Source organism: Micropterus dolomieu, linkage group LG23 (assembly GCF_021292245.1).
Source record: "Micropterus dolomieu isolate WLL.071019.BEF.003 ecotype Adirondacks linkage group LG23, ASM2129224v1, whole genome shotgun sequence".
Taxonomy (NCBI): Eukaryota; Metazoa; Chordata; class Actinopteri; order Centrarchiformes; family Centrarchidae; genus Micropterus; species Micropterus dolomieu.
Genome location: NC_060172.1, coordinates 23,359 through 34,083, shown reverse-complemented (window position 1 = coordinate 34,083; position 10,725 = coordinate 23,359). Strand labels below are relative to the sequence as shown.

The following is a 10,725-nucleotide window of genomic DNA, read 5'->3' as shown; positions in this document are numbered from 1 at the left end:
GTACGGGGCTGGTCGCGGGGAAAGCAGCCTTTAAAAGAGGCTGGATCTGCTGCAGTGTAGTTTTGATTCAAACCAGGAGTTACTGTGCGCCGCAGGGGTAAAAATAATTGGATTTTCATTTTGTTCATGACTTTGACCGCTGCGCTCTTCCCGCATCCATGTGCAACCCGGAGATCATCCCGTACATGTTGGAGTAATCGCGGAGTTTGACAGCCACAATCTTCGGTGGTGACGGTAGCGCACAGGCGGGCAGCCACCTCCGTGCGCCCGGAGCAAACGCGGCCACCATGCTCTTCTCCTCGGAGAACTCCGGCAACATCACGGCCAGAAACTGCACCGCGGAGTTCAACTTAACGCAGCAGCTGGAGACCGGTGCCGCCGCGGCTGCTGGGAACATCAGCGGGAAGAGAAACGACACAGACCCGTTTGGACGGAACGAGGAGGTGGCCAAGATCGAGATCACCGTCCTGAGCCTCGCGTTTCTCGCCGCGGTGGTGGGGAACGTGAGCGTGCTGCTGGCCGTGCACAAAACCCGGCGGAAACTGTCGCGCATGCACCTGTTCATGAAGCACCTGAGCCTGGCGGATCTGGTGGTCGCGTTCTTCCAGGTTCTGCCGCAGCTCTGCTGGGAGATCACCTACCGCTTCTACGGGCCGGACTTTCTGTGCCGCATTGTGAAGCACCTGCAGGTGCTGGGCATGTTCGCTTCCCCCTACATGATGGTGATGATGACCCTTGACCGCTACATCGCCATCTGCCACCCGCTGCAGACGCTCCAGCAGCCAACGCAGCGCGCGCACATTATGATCGGCTCCACCTGGGCGTGCAGCCTGGTCCTCAGCATCCCGCAATACTTCATCTTCTCCTTAAGCGAGGTGCACCCCGGCTCGGCCGTCTACGACTGCTGGGCACACTTCATGGAGCCGTGGGGGTTGCGCGCTTACATCACCTGGATCACGGCCGGGATCTTCCTCGTGCCTGTGATCGTGCTGGTCTTCTGCTATGGATTAATCTGCCGCACTATCTGGAAGAACCTCAAATGTAAGACTCAGAGGAAGAGCACTGGCGCGGTGGCAGAGGCCAAAGATAGTGGGGTCCTGGGCAGGAACTCGGTCAGCAGCGTCAGCACCATCTCCCGCGCCAAATTACGCACGGTGAAGATGACTTTTGTGATCGTGCTGGCGTATGTGGTGTGCTGGGCGCCTTTCTTCACAGTGCAGATGTGGTCAGTGTGGGACCAGACCTTCTCCTGGGACGGTAAGTCACTTGCTCTGTCGGCCGTGAGATACAGTCAATTAAAGTGAGAGTGGTTTATGTTTGTCATGTTGGTTCATTTGTCTATTTTCTACAAGCCTGATCCAGTATGTCACAAGAAAAGTGCAAAGATTACCAAAAAATCTGTCTTTATCTACCTTACATAGTCAGTAATCTGGGTTGGAACCGAATGGGAAGGTATTTAGGATTGTATTTTTTATTTTATCAACAGCTGACTTTAAAGAGTGGTCACTTTTATTTGCTTTCACAGACCAAAGGAGCAATTATGCAGCATATGAGATAATGCCAGCTAGTTAATTTGATTATTTAGGGACATGGGAAAATATCACCATATATATCTTCAACGCATTTATTCAAGTATTTAATTAACTATTCAGATTAGGATAAGGCCTACTGCTAACTTTTTGGCTTTGATGAAAAAAACAGCAGTGGTTCACAAAAACGTATCCACCTGTTTCTCACCACAGGTCTTTAAATACCTGCACAATTTGAGGGTGCATAGAGGTTTTCAAAGTAAAGGCTTGTTTTGAAAAATGAAGCTAAAACGGAAGTGCCAAAAATTGCAGTTCATGAAATGACCACTTGATGCTGGCTCCTAAAGTGAAGTTTAAAGATTTGCATAATTAAGGACTTCGCACTTAGAGTGACAAGTGGGTGCCATCCAGTGCTTAATTTGTGTCAGAGCTAGCCGGAGTGCTGATCCAGTACCTCTGAGTTTAAGCCTTTTGAGCTCTGGTGTTCTGCAGGCCTGCCGAGAATTGCATGTACCTCCTGGGTGGTAACTAGGGCCGGACTGGTAATCTGGCATACTGGGCAAAGTGCCCTGCGGGCCAACACACCTTTGGGGCTGATGTAACTAAATTATGTATTAATATGAGAGGCCGTTTAGGGTGAAAACGTTAAAAAAACAGACACACGCACACTGAAAACTGTCACACACGCACTGACAATGTGCGCATATACACTGAAATACAGGGGTATCTGAGTGTGTGCCTGTAAAATTATTTTAGTGCGCCCGGAAGCTGTTGTAGTGTAACAGGAAGCCTTAGATTCCTGTCCTAACCTTCAAAATAAAAGCATAGCTAACATGATGAAACATGGATTTCAGTGCGAGTGGTATTCCTTGTTCAGAGAGATTGTTTATCTAAGCAATTATATGAACAGTTAATCATTTATTATATTTATATATTTAGTTCAGCATCCCTAAACCTACAGGGAGGAATATTTATTGTATGTCACATTTAATTTTTGCTCCTCACCTTCAGATATTTTATAAACTTCATCTCTGTCTTCTTATTCACATGAAACCTACAACACTTCACTTTATGATCTACAACATGCAATGATTTACTGATCTTATTATACACATTCTGCATGTATTTTGACCATGGATATTTAGTTAGCTGCATCGGTGACTTCCTGTTACAATGAAAGAGGCACTGATATGACTTCACATTCACACACTTAGATACACACACAGACAAGTAGCCTGTATCCTACTCTGAAGTTTGTGTGGTGTGAATATTTTCAGTGTGTGTGTTTACTTTGTCAATGTGGATGTACACATATTTCAGTGTGTGTGCATGCACAGTCGGTGGTGTGTGCCCTTTTTAATGTGTGTGCGCACATTTTCAGTGTGTCTGTGCCTGATTTCAGTGCGTTTGCTTGGTGTTTTGTTGGTGCATGTATGATCATTTTCAGTGTGTATGTGCACATTGTCAATGTGAATGTGCCAGTATTTCCGTGTTTTCAGTGTATGTGCGCAAATTGTCAGTGCGTGAGTGACAGTTTTCAGTGCGTGTGCGTCTGTTTTTCACCCTAATCGGCCTCTCATATATTTATAACTGTTTTTAAAAATGGGCCAAGGACAGGCCCATAGAGCAGGACAGGGGCCCATTGGGTAATTTTCTATACTGACACATCTCTTACTAGCCCCCACCCTCTCTGCTCTGTTTCTTGCGTTATGCCGCAAGTAAGCGGTAAGCATGGAGGAGCTCAACCTGCAGGGAGTGAGCAGGGAGGGAGGGTCGTTTACGCTGGGGACGCTGGGGACATGTAGCCACCATTTTTTGGAAGCATTTGTGTAAAATGTTCTGAAAAATAGCTTGCACCAAGAAGTGCTATGTTATGCTAAATAAAAATGTTATGAAAAAGGTTTATTTGCACAATAAGCCTGCAATGCAATGTAAATATAGAAGAAAACTCTGTGTTGTCCAAAAGAAGTAACTTAAGCTAAAAACAATAATAAGCTACTGATTACCGCATGATATTTTTATATTCTGTCACCTGAATTCTGTGCTTCCCTGGTGCAGAAAATGTCTCCAGAATGCAGGAAATTATGTTCAAAATCTTCTGGGGGAGGACCCCCCAGACCTCCCTATTGAATATTTCTTCAATAAATTTATTTTTCTTGTAAATAGTAAGCCTATTAAAATATGTTCTTGTCTTGTTGTCATGGCCCCAATCTTGTGCAATGTTATGTTTCACACCTCTAATATAAGCCCTTAAATGGAAGGATGGTGTATCGGTGGGGGGTGACCAAAAATGCCAGGGCCGATTTTTTGTCCCAGTGGTAACGCTCATTTATGCTGCGAAAAGAGGTGGATGCAAATCTCGGCAGGTAGCCTACAACATCTGTTCTGCCGAATTCTGCATCCACCTCTTAAGGTCCTTTTCAGACACTTTGCTGTGCACATTGATTAAACTCGGTAATCACCACATCTTTTTGCTGAATCTCAATGAATGCTACTTCTACTGTAGTGTAATAAAATATTAACGACTCTAAACATTCAAAAAACATATACTTTGAAGCATTTATCACCATTGATGAACCCCACGAAGGATATTGTAGCGTTTAAAAGCAGTATTTGGAGGTGCATGCAAGTCTCGGCAGGCATGCAAAACTCGGCATAACACCGTCACCTCTAAAGTGCGCACCGTCACTTCACTGCCCTGCACAAATAAAATCCAAGATTTCATCCACCCTAATCGCGTAAGTCTAATGGATTTCCTTTTTTACTATTTGATTTGGAAGCTAATAATGGTTTCTTTCAAAAAGTGCATGCATGCCATGTTGTTGGTGATGGCTGGAGCTGTTACATAGAGCTTTATAACTGCTCTTCAGGAACGTCCGGGTGATTTATTCAATCTGTGGTTGTATGTCACACTGGAAATATTGTAGTTGCAAACCATGAATGTCCCCAGTGGAAGAATTGTGTTTACTTTGGTGATCCCCTGACTATTCCTGTTGCGCCATCATTACCTTGAGCTAACATTAGCCTACGAACATGCTGGTATAATGTTTATCAGGGGTACATTCCAAAACCAATACTATTTATTAAGCCAGAAACAAATTTAGTATGTCCCAATAAGGGCTGGGCAATATGGCCAAAAATGTTATCACTATAAAAAATTTAATATCAATCAATATCAATAATTATCACGATAAATGTCAAATCATTATTTCTTTTGAGTGTAAAGGCTGATTGTGGATCACTTCACAAATCTGACGTAGAACATTCAAAACAATTATGATAAAATCTGTTATAAACAAATTAAGTAAAATCTCATTTCAGTCCCTTTTCCTCAACAAAATAAATATCTTAATAGAAAAATTAAGTTCTAAATCAAACGTTTTTGAACATTTATTATTATAGATGCAGTGCCAAATATCTGTGTATGTCCCCCTTCTCCTTCTGCTTGCTGGAACCAAAGTTGGGCGCACAGCTATTGTCATAGCTGAGCCACATGCAACGTTTCTAACCAAAATATTTCCACTTTTTCAAACTATTTCTTTTAAAGCAGGTGTATAAGTGAGTGAAAAAGTGGTGCAAAAGTGAAAAGGTTTCAGCTGGAAACTTTGCATGTGGCTAACCTGATCCCAAAAAATAAATAAAAAACACAGATATTTGGCATTTTATTAAAACTGACATGTGCAATCAGTGCAACGTGAGTTTCAAATGATGGAGGGGGAGATATCAATTTTACTTTGCCGCCTCAAAGTCTGCAAAAACCTGCTCAGTCAGCCTGAAGGAGCTGCCCACCCACCTGAAGAATTTCATTATGGCTTGAAGAGAGTTTTACTGACTCATGACGGTCCAAGTTCTGCTTTCAGGGACTATTTAAACATGACATGAAAACATTTTCAGAGGAACACTGAGTTCTCGTCCTTTTTATTGGCATAAAAACAATTAAAGCTGAACAATGTTGAATTGCATCAAATGGCCACTTGGTTTAAAGTTATGCATAAATTAAGGACGTCACCGCTTTGACCACATGAATAAATTTTCAGAGGAATGGCATAAAAACAACTGGACATGTTAAATTGCAGCGCCAAAAGCTTAAATCCAAAAAGACTTGATCAAATTCTATTCCAGCCACAAAAACATAGATATTTTTGATGCCTCCTCTTGAACTCGGTTACTAACGTTAATGTAGGTAGTGAACGTCTGCATCTTACGTAAGAGCCGACAAACACACAGTTTAATGCCCTTAATACCCTTTTGCTGTTGTGTTTTGGGTTTTTGAAAGAGAAAGATCACACCACCCTCCAAACCCTTTTAATGTAGTGTATCTTTTCGACTACAAGCCCACCGATTGACAGACCTGCGCTGAGAGGTCAGAGAAAAAAATTAATCTGTAATGATAAAAATAATAATTGTTTGTTGCAGCATGGTGTATAGGAAGGTATATTTGTTATACCAGGAAAATAGAGGAGTCTGTCAGCAACTGATTTCTGTTGGATTGTAAATCCCTTATATACGGGGTCAAACTGGGCCTGGAGGGGAGAATAAACAGTCAGCAGGCAGCTCAGTGATCACTACAGTATGTTTCCCTCAAGACAAAGTGTAAACACCTCAGATTAGTTGTTGACATCTCAGAGTGTGCCTTTCTGTTTCCCTGCAGACTCTGAGAACGCCGCCGTGACGCTCTCCGCCCTGCTGGCCAGCCTCAACAGCTGCTGCAACCCCTGGATCTACATGATCTTCAGCGGCAACCTCCTCTCTGACTTCGCCAGCAGCCTGCCGTGTTGCCGCCAACTGAAGAACAGGTTCAGCCACCAGGATTCGGACAGCAGCATGCGCCGAACCACCCTGCTGTCCCGCCTGCAGGGTCCACGCCTTTCAGAGCCATTCAGAGACCTTAACCCCACCACCAAAAACTGTCCGCAATGCCCATCTGCATCCTGACCACCGGAAACACCATCTGGATGTGTGTCTTGTTCACGAAGACAGCACTGAAAACATGATCTGCTCTTAATCTGCTGGTTTGTTGCAGCGAAGGAAGGTTTGACCCTCATCTGAGGGTGCAGTCACACCCACAATTTGTTTTCTTTGGTCCGATCCAGAGTGGGAAAGTTTACTCTGTGGCAATTTTAGGTGTTGGTTTGTTTAGGTTCACATGGTTTTGAGAAAAAAAGAGTTTAAAATAAGTCTTTTTATTCTGCCAGGTTGGAGATTTGGGGCGGTCACTTAAACTTTAGCTGTTAGCATGCTGGTCTTGACTCTCTGCTGTAATTTAATTTCTTTAGTGTAACATATTAAAAAAATGCCTGTATACTTATAAACCCGGGCCCTATGGGAGTGTTTCCTGTAGATTTTGAGATTAGTCAGTGAGTGAACTTTTGAAAAACTAAGCTAACTTCAGATAAAAAAGATAAGTGTGTGGTATGTGAAGAGTTTTTCTAAGCTTTTCACTTCATCTAAACTATCCAAATATATTTCCTCAAAAACACATGCACATAAATGTATTTCCAGCACAGAGTCACTGCACTTTTGAAAGGTACAGACTAAATTTAATATCAATTAATCTGCCAGTTATTTCCTCAGTTTTTTATTAATCAGGTTGCCTGTAAAATGTCAGCAAATTGTGAAAAGTGCCAACATGTCCTCAGACCTTAACGACATGTATGATCGTTAGAAAGTACGACTCCAGAGACAGGCGTGCCGAACGGACATAAGTCAAGCTATGTTAAATATGTTGTGAAACTGTCTCAGTTTAGTTACTTTTAGGCAACAAAACTTCTTGGTTAACCACCAAAGTAATGTCACCTATGTAAATTTAACTTGACTCAAACCCCATTCTCCTGTGTGAAAGTCTTTTGTTTGTTTGACTCATCCATCCACACCCTTCCACAAACTTCTTTATACTACATCACCTAACTTAATTTACTCCAGTCATACTTACCACGGCCACTAGAAGTCGAAGCCTAATGAGAAAACCTAAACGTGGGTCGTAACAAGCTGCTTGAACAATCGACCTGTACGGCCGTTCTTCCGGTGAGGATGGGCTAAAAAAAAAAGAAGCACTTTTTCAATAATCCAGTTTACATATTAAAGTCGTTTGTTGTGTCCGACCATCAGTCCAAACCCCAAAGATTTGAGGAGCTGGAGCCGGCGAATTTCTATTAAAAAAAAACTATAAAAAATGTTATTTAATCCTGTATTTGTTCCAGCTCCAGAGGTCTGAAGGTCCATTGTGATTGTGCCTTTCTTTAGCACAATCTCTTCTGTGCCATGTTATATTTTGTAGTTTATAATTTAAAAGTCCCGAACTGTAACTCTTTTTACAGTCATATAAAAGTTAATGTGAGCTTATTCACTTGTACATTATCATAAGTCAATAGAGGAGAGTGATAAAGATAAAGAATTTAATGTTCAATGTATGTTGATGATATTTAAAATTGCACTTTGTTTAATATAAATAACATTAACCCTGTGAATTGAAATTGAAACATGGTTAATTGTCTTTATGATTGCACACAAACACACACGCTGTCACACACGTGTTGCTTTGCATTGGACTCCGTAATGGGGTCTACAACAGCTTTGACTCGTTTAGCTTCTTCAGAGATTCCCAGATGTTGTAAAGATCGTTTTTATCAAAGTAATGTATTCTGTTATCTGTATATTGCTCGATTATACTATATTGCACATGAAGTAAAGAACGATAAATGTTATTCCTCGTAACCTCATATGATGTGACTGTCTCTCTGTTTGCATACACATCTTACGCAACAGCTGCGTCAGTTTTTAGCCATGCCGCCACTTTGGTCCAGACTGAAATACCTCAACAATTATTCAATGGACTTCCATAAATTTTTGCTCTCACATTCATGGTGCCTAGAGGACAAATCTTACTGATTTTATTGATCCCCTGACTTTTTCCTGTTGCGCCATCGTGAAGTTGAAGTTTGTGGTCATGAGTGAAATGTCTCAACAACTATATGATGGACTGCAAAGAAATTTGGTGCAGAAAATAATATCCCCTTCAACTTTGATTGCTGACCAAATACCTGCAAAACTAATGACATTCCCATCAGCCTCAGCTGTACTTTAGTGCTATTTAGCAAAATGCCAGCAAGCTAACACACTAAACTAAGATGGCTAATAAACATCAGCATGTTAGTATTGTCATTTTAAGCGTTTTAGTATTTATTATATTTGTTATTTCCTGAAGGGAAATATCAGCTCTTTAGCTGCTAAATGCTTCACTATGTTCACCAGCTAGTCTCTAACTGTGTCTGTCTGCTGTATGCTGCTGAGCAGGTCGTGTACAGTGGGTTTTTACAGCTTTTCTTTTAAAAAGAACATTATAAGAGCGCTGAGATTGAACCAAAACAGTAAAGTTGTTGGTCGGACAGATAAACAGTGAGTTGAAGCAGAGGGGAGCTGCAGTGATCATTTTTACTTACACAGGAAAGCAGGGACTGTTGAAAAACAAGATTCCTTCCATGTGCGGCGCAGAGCTCAAGATGTACTGCAGGTCTATGATTGCTCTGGCTCATCTCTGATTGAAAAGATGACGGCTTTGAGTGTCTGGCTTTGATTTGTCTGAAATGAAAGGCCTGACCTGTTCTTGACTTGAAAATGATCTCTAAACTGGAAAGCTCACTAATCAAAAAAAGATGTTTGCACAGATATGGGTGTGCGGATGATTTTCTTTCTCCACTGAGTTGGAAATGAAGAGAGAAATGAAAAGCTGTCAGTGCTGAAATCACACATTCCACCTTCTGAGTTCTTTACAGGAAAACTGAAAGCCTGGAGGCTGAATTGAACCCCACGCTGAACCTAAGAGGTGGTTAAAGGAACTCCAACTTGTCCTCTCCTCCGTCCGCTAAGGGTTGGTTGATTAGTTTTAGGGTCAGTCGGAGTTGGTGGTGCTGAGAAAAACTCAGTCTTTGTAATGATGACATACTAAATGCTGAGGGACATTCATGTTTTTTCTTAAATTTGAATGGCCAGTACAATTAGTTCTTAACAATGATTTTCCAGACAGAAACGTACTGTTTGTCAAAGCAGCCACAGCAACTACACAGGCAACAACACTGAACCAATGCGTGAGAACTGCAAGCAGAGGAAGAGGGAGTGAGACGGGAGAGATGAGTAGGTTTTCCCAGTTTATAATAAAGCAGCGCAGACAGAATACAAACATTTCATACAGGAGTCGAGCGTATCATAAAGCAGATCTAACAATGTGCATTCAACCTCTGTTCAGAGATGGCGGTCACTGTTTGTGTACTCTTTACAGAGACTCTGTTGAGCCTGCGTTGTACTTCATACACATTATTATCTACATGTCTGTGAAGATTGTCAGTCATCCAGGTCATATAGTCATAGTCTTGGCCACCGGTAGTCCTAACACTTTAGCTCTAAACTCTCCAACACACCTCAATACACGCTCAGACCGCAAGTCGCATTGCAAGGAATATGATAATGGACTAATAAAAATGATAAGTAATAGATAGAAAATATTTTTCCAACATGAATACTTGTGTAGTACACATATAGCCTATATCTCAGTTGTAATTAGTTGTGGTGTGAATGTAAACTGAAAATCTCAGGGGAAATCCAGGTAATTCAGGACTTGATGTGAATCAGCTGAGTGGACAGAGAAACACAAAAATACTTAATATTACACTGATAAATAATGGTAATGGGGTTGAATGGTAATTAGACCCCTTCTGTCCTTGACTCCCAAATTTGAACCTGCTCAGAAGGTGAAGCCTTCCAGATTTCATGAAAATGCTGTCTGTGAAATGACATTTTCAGGTTCAAAGTGAGCTTGGTTAGGCTTTCATTCTAACTTTAAGCCAATCAAACTGTAAGATACATAAAAACAGATAAGATCAATACCAACCTAATGTCATATTTTGCACATCCCAACAGCAACATATTATACATGCATTTTTTTTATTGGCTATTTTATATTTATGACTACTTGACATGCAGTACTTGCTCTATCTTCATCTTTCTTATATTTTTCTTCCTGCCATGTTTATTGCTTAGCACCAAAACACCAAAGCATATTTCTCATATGTGTAAACCTGCCAGCAATAAAGCTGATTCTGATTATTAAAGCAAACGTAAATATGAAGCTGTGGCTAACTTTGCATAGCTAGCACTCCTTGAAGCAGGAGGTATAAGATAGATTGCCTGGCTCTGCTTAGTA

The 10,725-nt window shown here is 41.5% G+C and overlaps 1 protein-coding gene across 1 annotated transcript; it reads left to right on the top strand.

The window, feature by feature from the left end:
- The first annotated feature begins 287 nt into the window (after positions 1–287).
- LOC123963277 (arg8-vasotocin receptor-like) lies at positions 288–6,464 on the top strand. Its single transcript, XM_046040020.1, has 2 exons — positions 288–1,257; positions 6,181–6,464. Exons 1-2 carry the CDS (start codon positions 288–290, stop codon positions 6,462–6,464), a joined length of 1,254 nt encoding a protein of 417 aa, XP_045895976.1.
- The last annotated feature ends 4,261 nt before the right edge of the window (positions 6,465–10,725 follow it).

Bases quoted from the DNA above. Each gene is read 5' to 3' on its own strand.
- LOC123963277 (XM_046040020.1), top strand. From the start codon at position 288: ATGCTCTTCTCCTCGGAGAACTCCGGCAACATCACGGCCAGAAACTGC. The intron at 1,258-6,180 runs GTAAGTCACTTG...GTTTCCCTGCAG, and splicing joins CCAGACCTTCTCCTGGGACG to ACTCTGAGAACGCCGCCGTG.